This window comes from Megalops cyprinoides, chromosome 18 (assembly GCF_013368585.1).
Source record: "Megalops cyprinoides isolate fMegCyp1 chromosome 18, fMegCyp1.pri, whole genome shotgun sequence".
Lineage (NCBI taxonomy): Eukaryota > Metazoa > Chordata > Actinopteri > Elopiformes > Megalopidae > Megalops > Megalops cyprinoides.
Genome location: NC_050600.1, coordinates 20,952,636 through 20,976,300, shown reverse-complemented (window position 1 = coordinate 20,976,300; position 23,665 = coordinate 20,952,636). Strand labels below are relative to the sequence as shown.

The 23,665-nt window shown below is 49.5% G+C and overlaps 1 protein-coding gene across 10 annotated transcripts in view; it reads right to left on the bottom strand.

Moving 5' to 3' along the window:
* LOC118793070 (amyloid-beta A4 precursor protein-binding family B member 2-like) overlaps positions 1 to 23,665 on the bottom strand; it is a 98,362-nt gene that overhangs the window by 14,952 nt on the left and 59,745 nt on the right. For 7 of the 10 annotated variants that reach the window (XM_036551026.1, XM_036551031.1, XM_036551034.1 and 4 more), the window contains 3 exons: positions 18,877 to 19,023; positions 14,908 to 15,035; positions 7,844 to 7,849 (listed from right to left, as the gene is read on the bottom strand). In XM_036551026.1, the coding sequence (XP_036406919.1) occupies positions 7,844 to 7,849; positions 14,908 to 15,035; positions 18,877 to 19,023 (281 nt within the window). Of the gene's footprint in view, positions 1 to 7,843; positions 7,850 to 8,241; positions 8,357 to 14,907; positions 15,036 to 18,876; positions 19,024 to 23,665 lie in introns of those variants that run through there. The other 3 variants (XM_036551032.1, XM_036551033.1, XM_036551036.1) reach the window with 2 other exon arrangements.

Here is a 23,665-nt window from a genome sequence, read left to right as displayed (position 1 = left end):
CACTTCAGGTAATGAGAATTCCACTTCAGAGCCCTGGTATCAACAGGAAGAGGGGGAGGGGGAAATGGGGAGGGGTGTCTCTCGCGTCGAACCCAGGCTCTTGGCAAAGACGTCCGGGCGACAGATTGCGGTGAGCACGGGGAAGGTAATCAAGTGCGCCTGCGTTTTTCCTAAGATTTCCCCGCTGACGTGTCGGACACGTTCCCACCACATGAGCCTGCTCCTTGCTTCACGACTTGCCCTTCCAGAGCCAGGAATGAAAGCACCGTCTCGTGTTCCAATCCCAGCACCTCGCTCTGAAGCGCACAGACCATAGCCTATTCTGATCTGGGACCGATTTGAGAAAGAGGAACTGGCAGGGGTACAAAGCCTCCTCTGCAGTTTCAATTCCTCCAGATAATACCCCTGCAAAAATGGACGTGCCACCTTCGAATTGCAATGTATTGATCTGACTCAGTTGAAAGCTTTAAAATGAAATGCTTAGAGGAGCACTCCGCTGCTAAAAGCTCCCTAGCCAATTATTTGTTATGTTGTTTGCAGCCTTTAAAATAATCAGCAACCTTTTACTCGCGTTATGAATCCACTGCAGTATCCCTGAGCTGATCCAGAACAAGATTGTGTGGGTGTAGGTTAGGGACGGCATGGTGTCTAACACTTCACTGTGTTAAGTTGGGCTCCCGATTGTTTGCACCAAGGTCCCAAAAATAAATGTTAATGTATTCTGAGATGGGAACAATAGAATGGGTCGTTATGATTGCTGGAGAGCTCCTGTAACACAGACAGCCATTGTAACCCACCTACCAACTATGAGTTACGTAAGACAGACTGCTGCCTTTGGAGGAAGGTCAGATTTATTTAACAAATCAGCTTGTTCACGGTAAAATTGGCTGAAAAATAAACCAGAGCTAGAATCAAATAAAGGCTAGTTCCACAGAATCAGCTTGGCTTTATTTAATTTTCACATTTCCACCCTTATCCTCATTCATCTCCACTTACCCCTTTATCACACCACAGAAAGGGACACCAAGAGAACCTGGAACATAAGGTGAAGGGGGTGAACGAATCAGAGATATGGCTTCCAGCTTTTCCTTTATAACAAATGACTGCAAGGTACAATTAGGGTACACCCCCCCTCAGGGGCCTGCAGAAAATGTGCAGTCTCCTCCACACCAGACCAGCACTGAGGGCCTGGCAGTTCTCCCTTTTGTATTTTGTACTCCATAATCAGGAGCGTAATTGGGAGGTAAGGCTTTATCGTCACTGACACCATCTGAAATCATTCAGCAGACAATATTAATAAGGTGCGTGGCTACCATTACACGGTTTTGTTCCCTTGGCATCTGTTAGACACAAACCACATAATTACACTCACTCTGCGCTGGTGTAATTACTGACGTCTTTCTCTTTTTTTCCCCTTCATAATGGCACAAACAGCGGCTCAAAACGCTGATCAATATGCAAACCATCTTTGGGGGAGAGAGGGGGCGAGACTCGCTGGCTCCTGGTGAAAAGGGATGCTAGTCTCATGTCAGACATCAAATGTGGTGGAAAGAAAGAGCGTCGGCCCCCCCCTTCTGCTGTATGTGAAAACGTCTGTCTTCCCCTTAATTCTGTGTACGTGCCCCAGTACTGGCCCATTCCCTGGGGCTCAACGCTCCTCCCTCTCCTCACTGCCTGCATGATTACCATGTATAAGCCCCCCAAACTCTACATTCCTCCCGCCACTCTTCTTTCCTTCTGGATTTAACACTTCTAGGCTGAACCTGATGTCTTGTGCTGGCTGACAGGTTTACAGCCATTCATTCGAAAGATAGTAAGTGCTGGTATTTGCACCTACCACACAAACCGCACAGATCAGTCTCACGGACAGTAGGACTCCACTCCTTCAGAGGATGCCTGTCCATTAGCCTTATCCAAAAAAATCCATGGATTTCATGGTTAGGGGTATGGGGTCAGTTGGAATCAGAATCCGTACCAGAATAAGCCAAGAGTCTCCTGGAAGGCACCTGCACAAGTCTTACCATTTTCCAATTCACCCCCACAACACAATAGGATTCAGGATATTCCACAGATGGTGCGGCGTGGAGGAAACTGAGCCTGAGCAGTCTAAAGAGTAAACAATGTGCATGTACTTGCCTTGACCCCTAATGGTTCCACCCTACAGGCACTGCCCTGGCATTACTGACAGAGTCTCCAGGTCCGCTCTCTCAGGCCCCACTGACAGCACGCGCACGCTGGCACCATCTCTCCCGGTCAGCCTCCCCGCCACGCTAAACGAGCCTATCGATCGCCCTGCACCCGCCCGCCGAGGCCCCGAGGTGCTCCTTTCAGCAGAGAGCTCTGGGAGATATATGAGCGCACGCCTCTGTGAGGTAGCCCACCTATTCCTGCAGATAAACAGCAGCTGACAGCTACGATCGCAAGGGCAAGTCTGAGATCAGCAAAAAAAAGTCAGACGGTGGAGGACCTAAACTTGGATGCTGCATTCAAACTAACCTCAACTGCCCCAACCCCCCCACAACACACACACACACACACAAACCCCCTCTATGACTTCCCCAGAAGGCAGTGGGAGGGGTGGATTTCCTTCAATGGAAGTCTGGCACTAACGAGTCCCAGAGGATAATACAAACACTTGTGATTGACCCACTGTGACACTCACGCGGTGAGGTCTCCCAATCCACCAGGGCCGTTGACCCTATTAAACTTCCATTGTACACAACAGATTTCCCTGTTGCCTCGGCTTCTAATGGCAGCCAAGCCTGGGTAAAGGTCAACGATATCAGACCTGTTAACTCAGCCATTTAGAATCCGCATTAGTTTCCCCCTTCCCCCACGAGGACACACACACTCACATACACTCACATGCACGTACACACACAAAGCTCTGTCCGTACACACACTCAAATGCTCACTCAAGGCGAAGACACAAGCCAGACACCCCCCGAACGCGCACGCAGACAGACTATAGATTTCCCGCCCTGCGCGCCGCGCCGGGCCACGCCGCCAGATGGGCCGGAGCCGCGCCTGAAAGCCGCTGCTGTAATCACAGCCCCGCGCCATTACCCTAATGCCAGGCCTGTGTTTAATTACTGCCATTACCATAAGCCCATTAACAGCAGGAACACGCATTCGGGTGCGCGCTCCCTCCCTCGGCGGCCGTAGCAGGGAAGGGATGACAACAGTGTGAGTCACCGCGGATACATCAAAACGGGGCCGGCGGCTTCATCCCTCATCCTCCTCCCTGGCAAGGTCCGCGAGGCAGGATTTAAGTTTAATCAATGCAGGCAATTGGCAGCGCGGCGCAGCGAAATCTTAAATCAGTACTATATACTACAGTGCAGTGTGGCAGCGGCGACTTGTGCCAGCACCGCACTCCAAAACGCACCCCGCTCCACCCCATCTGCCGTTAGCTAACCCAACCATCCAGTCACGGTAGGCCTGGGTGGGTCTCTGAGACAAGGAGACCAGAACTGCTATGGTATCATTCTCGTCATAGATGGAAGGTCCTTGAGGCATGGAGCCGAGGGTTCTAATAGGCTTAAAAAAAACACAGCCAGCAAAACCGGCACTCAAATGAAAACGTTCACAGGAGGCTGAGAGCATGTGAGGCAGCTGTGGGGCACTCAGATGCCCCCCCTCCCCCCCCCCAAGTCACCCGGAGTGGACGATCCGGATATGACTGGAGGGTACGGGTCAGACCCGGGCCGCTGGGTCAGATTACGTCTGCATTTCCACGGGCGGTCTGTTTGGGCAGCGGCAAGCACGAGCCGTGATCTCTGTGTGGATGTGTCGCGCTGGCGGAGAATGCATGGTAATTTATACGATGCTGTGACAGCGCAATTACCCGGGTCACCGCGGAGACGGGGCCTGCAGCCTCACCCCATTGACACGGCGGCACGCGGGGACGCTCCATTTGGAGAGGGAGCGCAGCTGGCGCTGAGTCTGGCAGCACCTGCCGCGCGTGCCGTCACACACACACACACACACACACACACACACACACACACACACACACACACACACACCAGCATACCTATACACCCGAACACATACTAACGCACACCTCCTGCACAGGACCAACCTGCAGCACCCCTCAGGGAGGGATGGAACAGCTGTATGTGAGTGATGCGACATATTTACATTGTGTATTATGTGGTCTTCAATGTATTTTTGGGGGTTATCATCTCTCCCTCAATTGTGGTTCTGAGAGCAATCACATAAAGAACCTATGTAAGCTGCACTACCTGTACATACATGAAATGAAAGAACACACGGGCCCAATGTTTTTAGTCACAACTGTGGTGGAAATAATCTGAGTCAGCCAGCGTTACTTTCTTCATATACACAAAATACACAAAAAGCTGTTTTTTAGACACAGAAAATGCATTTGTGGAAATATCCAACAACAGTGTGAGATAATGCAAAAAGCCTTGATCAGGTTCTCTGGGAGACCATTTGAATCCTCCCCAACCCATGGAGCTGACCAGTGAAAACGTGCTGTCTGCAGTGAAGCTGCTCACAGCAGGGGGACACTGCCGAGTCAGCCAAAACACTGCAGCACGCCTGTTTGAATATCCCAACTTTAAGCTTTTGTTTCATCTTGGCTTGACGCAAACCAGTTTTTTTTGCGGGTGTAATGTTTTTAGCTGGCACATTTTTTGACATACTGTACATCTGGACTGAAGCAATTCAGGTAGGGAACCTTGCTTCAGGGTACCTCAGCAGGGTAACACTGGAGATCCGAACCTGCGACCATGCAATGGGAAGTTCAGTTGCCTTAAGAGACCCTGCCACCAGCACACAAACAAGAAGCTGTCTCCATTTAGCCTCGAGTTAAAGCAGTAAAACCAGCAGTCTCTTCAGCTGTGAAGAAACCCTCGTTTACCGCGTGCGGTTCTCTCTACAGACCCGGCGGGGATACGTTCACAGACAAGATCAATCAAAACAAAGAGTCACGTCTCCAGTGTCAGCTCGCCCGGGGCTCATTCACTTTACCTGGGCTGTACTACGCTTTCACAAACAAAGAAATCAAATTCAGGCAGTTTAATGTGCCATTCAGCTAAAGTGTATCTTTGTGACTGCAGGACCACAGGGAAAATGTACATATGTTATGTATGAGAGTAACTATATGTGACTATATGTGTGTGTGTGTGTGTGTGTGTGTGTGTGTGTGTGTGTGTGTGTGTGCGTGCATGTCCATAGTGCCATGGGGCTGTGCAGGTGATACATTAGTGCACATAAAACATTCAGGCCTGACAACTGTCCTCCCCCCTGCTCTCATTCAGAGCTGAGCCAGAGCTTTCCACACCATCATCACTGCTGCTGAGGGAACCCTTACTGCAGGGCTGTAACCCATTTCTTTTCAAAGGGAGTCTCACGCACACACATGCGCGCGCGCACAGACACATGCACTCACACATTACCACGCACACAAACACACACACATACCGAACAGGCACACACGCCAACAGCCCTGAATAAACAAAACCAGCGTTGCTCACAAACCTGTGCTGGGATGGGCGGGCATCCCTTTGCACCAGAGAGAAAACCTTCATTTATTTATAGGAACAAGAGCGAGCCTAATTCGGTGACGCTAGATTAACGATGAAAGGTGCGACTGAAGCTTTGATGATACAGATCGCTCCTTGGAGGAAGAAGTAAGTACTTTTCAGTGCCGTGGCTGCTCAGGTGACGTAGACCAGAAAAAAAGCAGCTTCAAAGGCAAGAACCCGAATCTCCCACAGGTCAAAGACTTCAAAAAAAAAAAAAAAAGAGAGACTTTCTCAAGCGGAGCGCTATCGTGTGGTAACAGGGGCTCGTCATTGATGTTAAAACAACCCGCGGCTTCACCTGCTCGACTGATGCAAGCCGAAACCCTCCTTTTTTTGTTACTCCTGCAATCTGTCGTGAGGTTTACGGGGCGTTTGACGCGCACTGGCTCAGAATCCTAAACAGGCAGGAGGCTGTCTAATCCTTCTGTGACGTTGGGCTCCTGCAGGTGTTCTGGGGGACGGTTAACGAGGCACCGGAGAAGGCAGACAGCGATGGAGTCAGCGCCGAGGCTGTCCGCTCGACGCCTATGGTAGCTCCGTGAGAGAACAGTGTGGAGGTATATTTATACAGCAGACGTTAAAATGACTTGTAACAGCTCCGCGCGTGCTTGGAATAGCCAACAACACATCTTCCCTGGGGTTCATTTCCATTTACTAATTGACTTTTTCCAGAAAACATACATTTCAAGCTCCTACTAAATAGACACATTTAGAAAGCGCTGTAGCGCAAACTCCTGCTATTAAACACACCCTTTAATCAGTTGACACCAAAGACTGTTCAGGCTTGTAAGCCTGAGATTCTTGAAGGAGTATAATTGTCCAATCGCAACGTGGGGGGTGAAGGGGTTAATATTTTGGAGAGGTGAAGGGGGGCGCCCGCCGCGTCAAGGCATCAATCCCCGTCAGCTGGGAGCGTGGCCGGTCTTCCGCAGCGGCCAATGCCACGACGCCGCCACGGGCTAAATCACCCACATGTTAATTACAGGCGGATAACTGTCCGGCCAATGGGAGCGGGGCTGGCTGCCAGATAGGAGGGGGTGGGGGGGGGGGGGGGATGGATGGGGGGATTAATGACATCAGCGCGGAGGATATGGGTCAGGAGCGTCCCGCCGGCCGCGGAGCGGAAACCAGGGATGGCGCGGGCGGACGCTTGGAGCACCGGGGGCGGGGGGGGTGGGGGTCCTCACTCTCGGGACATGCATAATGCACATCGGCAGGCTGGAGCCCAGAGGCAGGGCTGGAGGCGCTGAGCGAGCTCGTTAAATAATAAAGGTTAACGATGTAGCCTGGAAGCACGATCGGCCGTGCTCTTGCGCTCAGGTCCGCCTCCCCTGCCGGCGCCCAGAAATGTCACTCTACTAATGGGACACGCAGGGAGGGACGTAAATTTGACAGCCTGAGGGGTGGCGGCAGGCCCTAACGGGCACAGCACGGGCAAAGGACAAGCGGACACACAAGCCCCCGCTGACAGCACTGCCTACACACTTGGCAGGTATCCCAAAATCACGCCAAAAGCTGGCACGTGCTTCAGGCAATGCAGAAATGGCCGAGGATGGACACCTGGGGTACACCTTTCCCTGCCACTGCTGCCAGCTGGGAATAACCCACAGACCGCGCGCTCTAAGACGGGGTGTCTCTGTGCGGACAGGGTGATTAGGAATTGTTTGCTTCCGCCTCTTTCCGGGGGAAGCTGCGGCCCTTAACAACTGCGCCCTCTGGGGCCGCTCTCCGCGCGGCCCATCTGGTACACTCGCGGGTCCATTTGCGTTTATAGTTATCATTACGCCCATCTATCAAGCGGCGCCGAAGCTAAAAAGCTTTCTCAAGTCTTCCTTTGCGCACTCGGAGACATCTGTGTCTCCGATCTGGTGCTTTTTCCTCATTCAGGAAGAAGCAGGGATGAAGGTTTGTAGCAACACATCAGAAGCAATCCTCTGGAAAGGCGTCCTGTACGCGCTCGGGCTGGTACATGGGCTACAACAATGGTGGTGTCCTTTTCAGCGCATGTGAGCAGCACATAACATAACACCAAAGGACTAACACAAAAGCCTTGCTCAAAGTCAGTTCTTGTACAAACAGCTATTATATGACCTCCTGGTCTACCCCCAAAAAACAACTCTGTAAGTCTATTGCTTCTCAATCTGAACACATAACAAGCACTGCTACGTGTTAATCCACAACTGTATCAACTCATGTAAAGAGCAAGAGCGGAGATGAACATTTAGGACTCTTCAGCATTGTGTTGTAGTCTGCAGAAACCTGACTTGTGAACTCCCTTGCCCCAACACCTCTCTCTCTCTCTCTCTCTCTCTCTCTCTCTCTCTCTCTCTCTCTCTCTCTCTCTCCGCCAATGTCATGCACTGCCACTGAGCACCTGTGAAATTTCTCTAACAATCACACACACACACACACACACACACGCTCACGCGCACCTACGCGGCAACTTTTCTGGGCACAGCAATGTCACATTAGGACGCGCTCGCTTCAAGCAGCAGAAACTACTCGTTACTCATTATTTATCATCAGCTGCCATTTCTTAGCACAAAGATAACAGCGGAAAGATCTTAACTGTGGCTGTGCTACGCGGAGGGTCTCGCTCAGGTTTGGAGTCCGGACTCCTAGCGTTTGGCGGGAGCCGCAGTTGTCCGACCCCCTGCAGAGAGACGGGGCTGAAGAGGGTACTCACCCTGGAGGAAGCGCTCGGCCGGTCCTAAGTCAGCATTGCGCTGTCCTGCAGGTCGTCAGACACATCGCTCGAGGAGCCGAGTGTGCGCCTTACCCCTGCTGTCTCTGAGCGCAGAGCTCCCCCTCCCCTCCCCTCCCCTTAACGACCCCCCCTCTCCTTCTCGAAGCCCCCACCCCCCCCCTCCTCCTGACGCGCCCTCCCCCTTCCCGTCCCGCTCCCTCCGGTGTCGCGCTGGAGGTCTCTGGCAGGGTCTCCGGAGCGGAGCAGCCTCCGGTTCTGGCTCCTGTCACTCAGCCGGCGAGTTCTCTGGCTGCATCCCGCTGCCTCTCACTGCAGCGAGTGGGAGAGGGGCAGCGAGCGGAGCGACGGAGAGGGAGAGAGAGCGAGAGATGGGGGGGGGACAGAGTACACATAGAAGGGCAACCAATAGAGAGAAAGAGAGTAAGAGCAAGGAAAGCTCGGAGAGGGAGTGTTACTAAGAGGGAGAGAGGGAGGAAGAGACGGAAGGGGGGGTGGTGGAGGAGGCAGGCAGAGCCCCTCAACAGAATGCCTGAGACACGCGTACACGTATACACACACACACACACACACACACACGGGAGCTCCACCCAGGTGTGGGAATGCGGCAGGCGATGCGCAGCTCTCCCGATATAGACCTGTGACTGTTGCGACCTGTGACAGTTCCCACGAGACACGGGCGGCACATTCATTTTACATCAAGAGGAGCGAGTCACTGAGCGTGATCACCGCTGCCGCTACAGCGCGCTGTGTACTCTTATAACCTCTCCACCCGCCGCTACTGCTAAAGTACATACAGCTCCAACCTCTCCACCCACCGCTACTGCTAATGCACATACAGCTCCAACCTCTCCACCCACCGCTACTGCTAATGTACATACAGCTCCAACCTCTCCACCCACCACTACTGCTAATGCACATACAGCTCCAACCTCTCCACCCACTGCTACTGCTAAAGTACATACAGCTCCAACCTCTCCACCCGCCGCTACTGCTAAAGTACATACAGCTCCAACCTCTCCACCCGCCGCTACTGCTAAAGTACATACAGCTCCAACCTCTCCACCCACCGCTACTGCTAAAGTACATACAGCTCCAACCTCTCCACCCACCGCTACTGCTAATGTACATACAGCTCCAACCTCTCCATCCACTGCTACAGTACAGTACACTGCATCAACCTCTACACCTACTGTTAGAAAATTTAAAAAAGGAACAAACAGCAAAATCTGGAGACTCAACGAACTCAGTGAACTGAACAAGACTTAAAGTGACAGAAATGCCAATGTAAAGAGAAGCGGCCTGGCTGTTCAGCACAACATGCTGACAAAGGCAGCAGCGTGTGGAAAGACAAAGCTACTCCATGTGCTGACATATGGATGGATACTGCCACATGCCAACAGCCACCATGGGGGGGCAGAGGTCTAACCCACTGACAGATCGACAGCTTTCCCAAGAGCCCTCTCTGTCTGTGACTGACTGTCAGTGCCACGTATGTCCCACATACACAGAACCAGAGCACATCCTGGACCTTTCCTCTCTCACCTCTGACCTCCAACACATGCCTACGAGGCCAGAAGGGCCGGGTCCCAGATTTACACCAACGTAACTATGGCAACAGAAAGATCAGTCCATTGGACGTGGGATGGGGAGGGGTGTGGGGGATCTCTGGTGATTCCTGCCGTGCGGCTGACGTCTGTGGCGGACTCATTACTCACGGAAGGGAAGCGTGTCACTAATTAATAGCACCAGTCATTAATCACAGGAGTCCTAATGGGCGCTGTGTCTTAAAGGGAACCTGGGCTGTTCACTGTGCTTAAACAGCGTGTCTCACTGCAGCTGGAAACTCCTTCGAAATCTTCTGGAAAAAAGCCTGAAAGCATTTGAGAATGAACCCCTGGGAAAGTGCTTGGCTGGATGCGCCAGGCACACGCCACGTCCACGGCGCTAACAAGGAAAATTTATGAACGCCGGGGCCCGCCCGATGAAACGCTGCTGCTGTGATTTATTCCCCCACACAGGAACCTTGGGCGCCCTTTAATCAGCGATGCTCGCTGATGCAGGATCAGAGGAGACGCTTCACGCGTGAGGGAAAGTTCAGTTAAAACTGATCCCAGGCTAGTGGTCTATACCACACGGATGAAGTCCTTTTCGTCCAGCTCCAGGACAGCCGTGCAAAGGGCATCTGCATGCAACGGCTCCTTCGGATGTGCGTGGGTGCGTCCACAATAATTTCACAATAAACGTTGTCAGCTCCATCCAATCAGCATACTCATCAAAAGTTATCATTGCCTCAGTCAGTGCACCGAAATGTCTTACCATAAGCAAAAACAGAAATACAGAAATGTAAAGCTTGAATTTGTATGAATTTTCTTTTTTCATAGAAATCACGCCCTCAATGTTGATTTACTCGGATGCCGATCTTAAGCAAACACAAGTGTCAGACAGATGTTGGAAGAGATCTAGAGTTCCCTAAAATGATACACAACTTCAGTTGCTTTCATTAACCTATAATCAAATATCAAATCAACTGAAATCAAATTCAGTTGTGTGTCTGCAGGTCCTGTATCTACAGAGGGTTTCTAGTAATGAACATTTAGCAACATGGATTTCAACACAGTACCACAAAAACATACAGACACATCTGCATAAAAACGCCTAAACAATAACTCATCACATTTTATATGATAATGGTGGTAACCTAAGTTACACATCTAAATATTTTATTTCTTTCCCTTTCCCTAAACCAGTGCATAGTGTTTCCCCTATCAGTGGGTTTTGCCACACAGTTGTATCTTCCTAACCGATGTCACCTTTTACCATAATTTGCACAGTTATGTAATCTGCTCTTTTGCTTCCTTAGATTCCCTGAATGCACACTTATAATTTCATAAAAAGATGCCACCCTGGAGAAAGATGATAATCGCTGAGGTACATAATGCTTCTCTTACAGAATAATAAAGTGTGTGTAGAGGAGCTCATGCTTATTTGTAGGCTGTTTGCCTGACTGGTTCTGACAGGGAATAGTTACTCCAGTCACGTTACAGCCCAGAGCCCCAGTTCCATACAGATCGCACCTGCGATGAGCTGAATGCAGTTTTAAAAAGAGGAGAATTTATAGGAATGAAGTTACAGTCAATTTGGCCTTTATGGTGGGAGACGTAATTTAACAGAGGGGCCAAAGGCACTTTCAGACAATCGGAAGGGCGGGCCACAGTGTGAACCGCCGAGCACAGTATATTCTCCCTTCTCTCTGCACCCTAGCCCCCCTACCCATCCCTGTAGGGGACAGATGTGCTCACCACGTCTGGGCATACGCTGATCCTCACACACATAGTCACTGTGTACACAAGTACACAGCATAGATATCAACACCAGCTTACACAGCAGATTCATTTATTCTTAATGAACAAACAAGTGTGTGTGTGTGTGTGTGTGTGTGTGTGTGTGTGAATGTATATATGAGTGTGTGCACTCTCAGTTGTGCCTATAGCAGCTGGGTCCACAGAGACCCTGTCACAAAACACACTCTGCAATAGAAACACCCCATAACCCCACTACTGCCATCACAATCAGGGCTACATTTCAGTGCCTTCGTAGGCTTGTGGTGCCAGATGCGAGGACTCTTCTGTAACTGATTAAGCCATTAAAAGATCATAGCTGATTAAGACACAGAGATCGCACACCAGTCGCTCTCCCACTCGCTCTCGCTCACGTCCGTGTTGGGACGCCCTTCGGCCCTGCGCCCCGCTCGTTCTGGGACGCCCTTGCCGCGCCACTCTGAGAACCCCCGCTGTTGGACAAAATGGGTCGCCCAGCACCAAGGACCAATCCGAATATGGCAAGGGAAATCAGGCCTACCAAGAAGACTGTGCGTGTGTGTGTGCGTGTGTGCGCACGCGCGTGTGCGTGTATCTGAGCTCACAAACAAGTCCCTCTGCAAGCCTGGGTGCCGCTTGAGAGGATGTAAAATCTTCTTGTGTATGGTAGAGCCAGTGTTCAAGTGCTCTGTATTGCACTGCCTGTCATAAGCTTTGCATTCACTTCCCTTTATACTACACTGCCCAGCAGGGGGTCACTAAAAAAGCGAGTTTAAAGGAACAGCTTATGTTCCGCTGTATTTTTACTGTTCTTGGAGACAGAGCACAGACTCCTTCCCCTGTTCAAACCCCTGCTGCAGTGAGTCAGAATTCTGCAGGAAAACCACCAAAAACAGCTCCCTCTAGTGTCAGCCGTTACACTGGCACTACACCGGGAGCCAAAAAGACAAGAGGAATATAGGAATGGACTCTTTCCAAACTCCTGCAATTCCAGAAGTTATGGCCTGATATTTTACAACCCGAGCTCCTCTGAGATCGATAAAGAGCAGCTCTTTGGATACCGCCCTAGATCACCGAGGGGCAACATTCATTTGCGGTTCACACCATTCACACTTGCTCCGGACAGGGACGGGCAGACGTTTGTGGGGGGGGGGGGCGCATCCGCCAAATACCCCGCACCCCCTGGCACGCGGTAAGATTAAACTCGCATTAGCGTGTATCGTTTTATCATCAATCATTCATTCCCGCCCTCAGCGAGACAGAAAAATCAAACAGTCGAGAATCATTAATGTGACCTTTTATCAGGCGCGGGAGTGCTGGTGTAATGCATATATGCATCCCCCGGCGTCGACATAAATTACCCTGAGAGGCGCGGATGCGGAGGCCGGCGGTGCAGTAAACGCTCGCCTCCGTCAGGCCCCGCCCCCCCGCCCTCCCCGACAAGCTTTTCCCATTACCGCGGGAACCGGAGCGCTGAAACTTTCATAAGCTCCAGAGGCAGATAAAAGCAAGCGGGATGTTGACGTAGAGCTCCGAAAAACATTCTCTCTGCCCGTCAACCGCGCTATTAGGTCTGTCAAAGCAAGCTGCCTCGGAGCCTCCCTGAGCACCTGTTCAATCCATGTGTACATCGATCAATTACTCTTCTGATGCACTTAGTACGCACGGTGTACAGTACCTTCTGTCCATTACTCTAGGAGCCTTGAGTAGCCCCCACGTGATTGGTTCAAGTGGGTGTTTATGTCAGAGCTGCAGCCCTGTGATTGGTCTAAATAGTGGTCAGGCTACAGTGTGTCGCTGCCCCCTCAGGCAAGGGAAGGATATGAAATATGAGGATTTCACCAGTCCACTTCCTATACTACAACCGACAGTACTGACATAAGCAATTTGCTTACAAAATGCATGTTTACAAAAAGAGCATTGCGAGTACCATTCAGCAGAGTTCTGAACCTCAAACTTTATCAAGAACATGTGCACCAATAACACACACACCTGGACCATTCTAATATTAATGGTTAAAGGACATATAAAGAACAGTAACTACTGCAAACGTAGGTTTGACATCACAATCAGCCCAGAAACTTTCATGTACATGGTTCACAAAAGTGCTGATGGGAACTGAAGTTAAGGGCTCAACTTTTTGCATTAAGTTTTATCTCAAGACTCCAGTTGCACTATGTTTTGCCAACTCGCTCTCCCCGGGATTGCACTGGCGTGAGGCGCGTATTTATCAGAGAAGCTGAACAGCCACCTTTCCTTATAATCACGCCATCAGTATCGCTTCAAAAAAACATGAATTCCCCTGAGAGCGGCGGAGTCTTCGGGGAGAGGGCCTTTGCTCCTGTAATGAGCTGAACTCTGCCTGGTGCCGAAGAGCACAGAGGGGCTTGTCTGTGAGATGCCCAATCAATGCGGGACGTGCGAGAGAGATTCAGGAGAGAGACAATCAATCAATCAATTGTGCATGACGCTACAGGAGAAAGTGCAATGGTTAGGCCTGGGATTCTGGGGTTTGCACGGAAGGCCAATGCAGAGGGGCAATGCCAAAACCCTTCTTACTGACCCCCAGCTAAATAAATACGTTCGAAAAACTAAAATATCTGATTGCAGAAAAATGAATCACAGCAACTTTGAGAAGTCAGGCAATACTGCTGCTGAGACATTTGTCTCTGCATAATGCAAGCTACAGTCTCCCAGGCGTACAAGTGGCTTACGTAACTGCTGTGACGTCCCGCTGATAAGCACAATAAAGCACAGACACTGAACAGAACCACCCCCTACCAAACACACACACACCTGAGAGAGACAAACTTTCTCCTGAAGCGGCTGCTTTCTGCCGTTATGCAAGATACAGAACCCAAGGTGGATTTACAAAACACACAGGCCATCAATGGCTTTCACCAGACTGACTGATAATGCTGACTGATAGTTCCAGCCAAAAAACTTCCCCTGCACTTTCATAGATTTGTGCTGACTCTTACGCCCAAAAACTCCACACCCACCGGAATGAAACAAGTACAGAGACTGTGGTTCATCGGAGACACTTCAAATACAACACAACGAAATTCTATTAAAATGTGTGACAGTATGTTCTGTTTATCTATGCCTCTGTGGACCCAAAGCTTTGCTGTCGTACACTGAAACCAAACACGAATGTAAAGGCAGAGATTCCAGACAAGCAAGTCACATTTTTTCATAAGTTCAAGTCAGTACATGTTCAAGAGGCAGAGAATATAATTGATTGAGGGTGCACAGTGGAAGTTTGGAAGATGCTCGAGCCGGCCCATGTGACCCCCGTCTCCCCCCCCCCCCCCCCCCGCCTCCTCACCTGCCGTTGTCGCGGCCGACGCCCCAGACGCGGATGCTGACGATGGGCTGGGAGTGGAGCACGCTGCGGTCCATGGGGTCCACCAGGTTCAGCATGTTGTTCTCCAGAATCAGGTACATGTCCTTCCCCTGAGAGAGGAACAGGAGGCGGGACGGTCAACCACGGTCGACGCGCGGTCGGAGCAAGTGATCACTCACTCACACAACCTGCGGTTTAACCCCGCTTATGGAGCAAATGCGGTTACGGTCAAGTTCTTTCATAAGGGTTACAAATTACAACAGAGGTGCTGCAGGGATTTGAACGCGCAACATCCACATTAGGGCTCCAGCTCCACACAGAACGAGGGTGCTAAAAAAGCAACTACGAAGAACTACAAATGAACGGTAGACTGGCAAAGGGAGACACAGTCAAGGGGCGAGAATTTTGTTCTTTGAATTCTGTGCCAAGCAATACTGAAAATAACTGCTGAGACAGGGTTAATTAAAAAACTCCACTGGCAGGCTATCTGTTAACGCAGAGGGGTCTATTCAAAACCAGAGAAGACAGATGGTCGGGGCTCTCCAAAAATCCTGAGCGTTAAAAGCAGAAGTACACACATTTTTAAATATTAAGACTAATCCCATGCTCCTTTGGAGAGATTGAGACTGCCAAAAAGTATGACAGAAAGCCTCTGAGGACTCAAGAGTTAGCAGCGCTCACAGGGATTTACGAGGTACCGTTTCCAAATTTAAACCCGCCAAGACTTGAGGGGTGATGGTGGCTGGAGCAGAGTTGTGGGGTGGGGGGTGGGGGGGGTCTTTGTATCGACGAACACAGTCGAAATGGGGAAATGATTTCTTTCAAACAGTCACGGCCGTCCTGCAGTGGCCCCCTGAATAAACGCTCTCTGCCCCCGTTATCAGTCTCAGGGCAGGCAGTCGGGCGCTCCTGCTCGGAGAGGCCACAGCTGTCACTCAAGAGAAAGGAACAGGCTTCCTGGAAGTCGCTATACACTGCTACTCCGCCCTTCCGCATCACAAAGACCAGCCACCTACATTGGGCTGCTGCAGGCACACCGCCTTTCAGTATTGCCTCAGCCAGCTACTCGCACTGGCTGCTGCAGGTACTGTAGCGAACATCTGCAGCTCAGCTGTCTGTCAGAGTTGTTAAAGCTGTTGTCAAAGACTTTCAAAGACTTTCACAGAGCTGAGGAGGTAATTTTTCGCTAACACCGTGCTTGTTACACGTTGATGCAGTCTCTCAAAGGGCTGTTCCCTAAAAACTGGGCAGCACTTTATCTTAGAGCCAACATTAAACAAGAATGTCTTACTGGAAACGGAGCTGTTGGAAGGGTGACACCAGTTGAACTGCCACCGACTGACCACAACAGCTGCCGTTCCTGCTCTAGTGGCGGTCCTTAAGGCTAGCCAACCATGATGGACCAGATGGAATGGAATCAACGTCGACTCTAATTTGCAGCAGATCAATCGTGGCATCAGAGCTATAGTTTTCCGATCTTTCCCAGACAAGCTGTGCAAATCCTGAACCTTGAGCCAGACGCCTTGGCCCTCCTACACTGCCCCTGTATAGCACTGCACTCCGTCAGGGCTGAGATCACGCAGGCACCGTGGTGACAGCAGCGGCAGAGACTGCAGGAGCTCTATAATTCCTGCAGTAATACAGTCCTAATCAGGTTACGCCAGGAGCGTTTACTCAGAGCAGCCTGCTGCTGGCACTCACATTCGCCTCGGTGGGGAGGGCGACATTAAACTCGGCCTGAGATGCCCTTCTTACTTTGTAAAATACGAGGTATGGCTTGTTGCTAACGGAACCCTTGGAAGCTTGCGTTTTTACCACTGATTTTGTTTGATTAAGCAGTCAGGTCGTCAGACTCTACTAGTTAAGTAACAGCGATATTTAAAGTAGAGTCTAAGTAAATTGAATCATTGAGCTGCCTGGTGATGGAACATTCTGGATCAGAAGGGAAGGCAAGGAGAAGGTAAAATGATTAGACAAGAAATTAATCAGTGACCAAGTGATGTACAGTGCCAGTCAAAAGTTTGGACACACCTGATTAAGATGATGGGAAACATGCATTCAAAGACATTTTGATCTGAAGACTTATGCTCAAATGCTTGAAATTTGTTTCAACTTAGACAAATATAAAGAGTGAAATTGATGCCAATGTATGAATATCTTTCAAAAAATACAAATTTTTCAAAAAAACTTTTTGGCTGCTTTGAAGAATCTAAAATATACGATTTGATACGTGGAACACTTTTTCAGTCACTGGATAATTCCATTTGTGTTATTTCACAGTTCTGGTGTCTTTACTATTATTCTAAAATGTGGAAAATAGTGAAAATAAAGAAAAACCCTTCTTTGAGTAAGTGTATCTGAACTTTTGACAGGTACTTTACCTCTTAACTGGGATATCAGATCACTCAGATCAGTAACTTTTGAAACACGGGCTCTGGTGCTGTGTATCACTGAGAAGAGTAATGGAGACTTGTGTTACTGCGCTGTAGGAGAGAAATTCTGGCACAGGCCAGCCCAGCACCTGGCAGGAACGTCCTCTGCCCCCCCCCTCCAAACCTGATTTACAGCCCCGCACTGGTGCGACATTGAGCCACGGTCCCGAGATTTACAGGCGGGGGAGAGCCAGCGGGGGGTTCTTTCATTATTTACACCTCTCTCCACTGCTCCCACCCCCACGCCTCCCCTCCCGAGCCTCCCCGGGTCTGTGGGCTTGTTGGCGGGTCCTGCCGGAACAGCGGGAGGCCCTGCGAGTGTTCCGCTCCGTGACGCCATCGCTCATCGCGGGGCTGAAAGCTCTCATCGGCGATGGACACCCTGTCAGGAGCCTAGGAAGCAACGGTCGGTCCAAAAAGAAAGGCGCTGCCATTTCCCCCCGGTCCTCTCCGCCAGCCTACCCGTCACCCTCCGCCTCACTGAACTTCTCCTTCCCCGCTGCTCTCACCACCCCCGGGCAAAGTCAGCCCACCCGCCAAACGGCAAGGTCACACGGAAGGTTCCAGAAAAAAAACTTTGTCGGTCATTTTTCTTTTTCCTGCAGTAAGCCCCGTGAAGGCATAATTGCATCCTGACATTATGATCAGAAGCCTTCCATCTGAAACACGCACTGAACCCTTTTGTGGGGAGGTCAGAAGCCGCACGCTACGCGCCCGCCGTTGCGAGGTGTATAATGATACCTTGGCGTGCCTCTGTGACAGCGCTGTGGATGTGCCCACACAGAGAGAGCAAATTAGACCTGCAAGACAAAGGGCAGCATTCATCAAGACTGACATCCAAATTAGCAGCCCGCGCAATTATCCACAGGAGTCTGAGCATTGTGGGTACATGAAGCACAGCAGAATGGGCCTTTGGCCGCATCCATTTACTGTTTTTTTTAATTGATCTTATTTAATTAAGCTATAAAAAAAGTTTTTTTTTTTAAAGATCACTTTAGTCATAATTACTCTGAGAGTGGAGAGAGGGGAAAAGAGCAGGCTGCTCATCTGGGTTTTATGTGTCCCTTTCACCGTGTACCATCTGTGAGAGACTGCGGTATCATGCACACACTGACACACGCACACTCACACACACTCACACCTACACATGCACACACTGACATGCTCACAGACTCACAGACTCACACACTCTCACACACACACACACACACACACACACACACACTCTCACACTCACACAAATGCACACACACATACTCGCAGACACATACTATCGCACTCACGCACACACAAACACACACTCTCACACACACTGTGCACTCTCACACCTGAGCGGATGTGGATGTACAGCTACTTTAGTCTTGTCAGACTCGGCAGTCTCGCTTATCTCCCTTTACTCCTTTGCCCCCGTCCAAGGGTCTCAAAGTCCCTCCTCTCCACAAGTCCTCCCCAAAGTCACTCCACTCCGCCCCCTCCCCTCGCCCGCTGGAGTGGCTCCCCGTCTCGGCCCTGCCCTCACCTCTCCCCATATGCCCACGGTGTCTCTGATGTCGTTCTTGCAGTAGGACAGCTGCCGGATGCAGTTGTTGACGGCCACGCTGCTCTTCCCGGGCGCCAGGTCCTCCTCAGCCATCTCCACCCAGCCGAGAGAGCGCACTGCAAAGCACTGCAGGGACACAGAGGGGGACGGGGACATTTAGAGGCAACAGAGAGAGGACGTAGGAGTGTTCAAGACATTTATCAGCATTTCACACACGCAAACGTCATCTTTCAAATGCCAGCTCCTGTCTCTGAGTAGACTGCCACCATCTCACAGGCTGTGGAAGGATACATGCCCTCATAGTGCCATACAAGCACACACTCTGGCAAAGCAGTCTCACAAATACACACACACACAATGTATCAGAAACACAGATACAGATGCAAGCACATACACACACAAGCACACACAAACACAAGCGCACACACACACAAGCGCACACACACACGATATATCAGAAACACAGATACAGATGCAAGCACATACACACACAAGCACACACAAACGCACACACACACACACACACACACACACACACACAGCTGACGCTCATTCATACACACAGCCATTACAGCTGTGCAAGGTCAGAGCGAGTGAGCGGTACCGCCTAGCCGCTCAGCACTCAGGGCAGCAGACATCTCGCCCTCTGAACCCAGGAGGGCTCCTGAGGTAATGCAGAGTTAAACTGACCGATTGGGGTTCACATTACTGCAGCCCAAATCCCCGAGCAGCAGCATACTTTGTCCTGACGTCCTCTGCACAAGGTGCCCCTCACACCGTGAGTGCACACTGCATCCCATGTACTCACCAGGGGGTGCACAGTCCCACAAAGGGGCTCAGCTTTTTAGTACCACCCACATGCTGGCAGCTATGAGCAACTAGTCTGACTCCATACTCTGACTCCAACTCAAGGCACAAACTATTAACCTATTAAACCTATTTAACTATTGAACTATTAACTTTAAAAATACACCTCTGCTGTTGCCATGGGTAGAAAGGCGACAGATATTTTGGACATCTGATCTTGGAAATCTATCCAATAAAATCAAGGGCCAGATTCACGATAATATGCCTTGTACTATAAGTATGGTTCAGGTACTGCATACTACAGAGCGGATAACGTGAATCCCCACAGCTCTAACCAAAAGCCGTTTTACACAATTTATGGTGGCATACTACTTATTTGATGGCAGTCTGCCATCGTTACATTTGTCCCAATGTAAGATAACAGACTATGAGGTCCCAAATATCACCCATACATGCAATAAATCTGACACTAATGTCCTCCTCACCTGTCATGTACATTTACATTTACATTTACATTTATTTATTTAGCAGATGCTAAATAAATAAATGTAATTTTTTAGTTTTTTATAGTACGGGGACAGGATGTGTACAGTTCCACAATGAGACAGTTCTCAGCTGAGAGCAAGGTCTGTTTGAGGACACAGTACTATCAGATTTGTACAACTACAGCGTATAGGGCAACTAATACGATACACCTTCAAACAGCAAACTTCAACAACTTCAAACGGCGCAATGAGCATCAGGGTAAAGGCGGCAACAAAAAACAATTTAAAAAGCACAGCAATTTACGACAGCACTAATTGGGGGGGGGGGCAATTGTGTGCTGGGTCAGTCCAGGTAGTCCAAGTAGAGTCTGAAGTGTAGTGACGGACGTGCATTAACTGCAATTTACATGGGGTTGTGAATGTACCAAGCAGCACAGGGTTTCATTTCTTCCACAGTCAATACCGCTATTCGGCTGGATAAACACACTCTAGGTACGACGTGTTACACCAGACAGCTTTCTAAACTTCTGAGACGGGATGCACATTTGATATTTGTTCCTTGTTTGGCCTTTAAAATATTACACACAAGAAGCAACTTTCACCTTCGAAAAGGACACATGCAGAATGGCAAACCCGCATGGAGCCAGCTCCAGTGACAGCTTCCAGAAGGAGAACTGGGGGAAATGCCTCCAATGGAGAGCTGCACCCCCCCCTGCCCAGTTTGGGTTCTGCTCATCAGTGACATTATGATCGTTTCAGGAACCAGTCAATGCACAGGATAGAACTCTACATAAATAACTACTGTAGTGTCATATGTGTCATGCTGCACCAACTCAAATGGAAACAGTGTTAGTTTCTGTGAAATGATATTTTTTTCTTTGCTCACCTCTGTCGATATATACGTATCATATACTGTATTTGATGTTTCAAATATATTAACAAAAACAAAGAACTTCGGAACCGCACATTCAAAGTCATTTGCCAACAGCCACCTTTCCAGCGGATCAGTCTCTACAGACACAAATCTAAAGAGGGGAGTTTGGCGTGTGTGTGTGTGTGTGGGGGTGGAGGGGGTGTTGCATGGCCAGGCACAGAGCTTTCTAAATTACCTTCCTACCCTACAACTCAACAACAGAAAATCTAAACAATGCACCTCGCTCCAGGCTGTTATTGATCTTGTGGGGGACATTTTCACAGAAAAAAAAAGCCCACTGCGCCTTATTTTCTCATACAGGCTCACAGCATGTCTTGTTGTTGTCCTTATTTTCTGCTGTGAACTTTAAAGATCGAAACGGGCGTGCGTCAGGCTTTAGAACCTTCGGCTACCTTTGGCCAAACCGCGGCATTGACTGTGAGGTGCCGTGTGCCCCACGGCATTGGCGGCCTTTTTGACATTAGCGCTAGCCCGGCCTTGAGAGCTGCCGGAAGTCTCCGCACATGCTGATGCGTTCGCCTATTCACCCAAGCAAGCCTTCACATGGATCTGGATCAATGTCTGCTGAAAGAGGCCTTCGTTCTGAGCCCCAGGACGCCACTCAGAAACCACAATCGCGCACGGAACCAATGTTCTATCGACTAGCGCTCCCAGGGGGAGGACAGCCAGTGACGGACCGGCTCCTTCCGCAAACACTAGTATGAGAGATACAATTTGGAATTGTAACACATAGCTAAACTTGAGAAGAAACACCCTGTGATGTACCCCCTGGAGACATACTGTTTCTCGCATTAAAAGCATTTGATCTACACACTTTAACAGGAGGAGGTAAACTGCCCCAAACCACTTGGCATCGTTATAACCACTACCGCTGTGTTCAGGATCTAGCCAAAAGCGAGGAAGGAGTGACGAGTGTGTTGGGCTCAAAGGGCCGCGACCGCTGGGCAACGGCAGTCCGTCAAGGTGGTCCACTTATACAAGGTAATGGGGAGTTCAAGTGGGGATATTTCGGGACTCTTTTTCGGTGTCCTCCATCAAGAATTCATTGATGCTTTTCCCCACAGCTCAAACAGCACTCAAGCACCCTCATCAAACTTTCATGCAGTGATGTCATCCCAGAATGCCCTGGGGCACACATTCACAGAAACTGAGCCAGTGAGGCCCGCACTTTGATGCAGTTTGGAGCAGAGACAGACATATTACCCATGCAGCCAACTTCAAATGGCATTTCTGACAAATTACCAGTCTGCTGAGGTGAGCAATACCTACTAGCTCTGCTCTGCTCAAATCAAGTCTGACTGAAAGACATGAATCAGACAACTGAACTATTCTCAGAACTATTAACTATTAACTATAAATGGATTTAAGTCTAGACCTAGTCTTGGTGTATATAATCACTCATGCGACATACGCTTTGTACTGTATACACCATTTAACATTTTTTCAGTATAAGGTTTATGTAGTTCATATACACCATACAATGTACTTCACCACAGGAAACACATTTTTTAGCTGTTTATTCGCTTCTACCCTCTTTCTGTTCTCTTCACTGAAAGCTCCCAAGAATAGATTTTTCTGTCTAGGAGTACTACTCTCTGAGTCTGACAACACATCCATTTTTTAAATGCTCATAAAAACCTGACACACTTTAGCAAGAAGAATTTAGAAGCTCCATCTAAAAACCCTGGGTAAGCACTCCCCCCCTGCATTTCCATGGAGACTTCACCCTGACAGAAAGGGCATAAATAATCGGAGTGCTGATTACCGCCTGCTCGACATTCAACCCTAAGTGGTCAGAGTTACCTTTAAAAACCTCAACTTTCAGAAACCTTAGAAGACCTGGAGAAATGAAAGCACACCAACCAACAAACTTTCAGAAACTGCTCACTCACCAATCACCTGCCAGCTGCCATCACTCTGATCAACCTCCTACCAAGTGACCACACTTGTTAATCAACCACATACCAGCAGGCTGCACACTTTGACCAATCACCTATCAGCTGGTTTCACGATCACCAATCATCTAGTAACTGACCAATCACATGTGAGCAGGTACTAAATTATCCAATCACCTACCAGCTAGCTTCATTTTCACCTGTGCTTCACCAGCTGTCTGCTTTGTACCCAATCATCAGCTAGCTGATCCTACCCTAGTCAAAACTCACTGACAATATCTCAAACCTAACCTACTGTAAAAGTAGTCAACCATATGGAAATTCTCCACACTCATTCCCACTGAGCTGAAGCAACCATTAAACTTCCACATTCCATAACAGTAAAATAGTTACAACTCAGGACTTGCACAGGGTATACGAAGTACTGTACAATGTGGTAAAAGTTTATTTACTGCTAGCGTAACCAGGAGCTGTTAAAACTTCGGTGAGACTAACACAGCGGAGAGTTTCGTCACATTCTTCATCTCATTAACTAGAAAGAGCAACAACAGCATGTTTATGGGTGTTAGGGTATAAAGCCGCCTCCTCCTCCTCCTTCAGCAATAATGTTTAAGGAAGTTATTCATCATAAAATGCTGCTCTCTCAG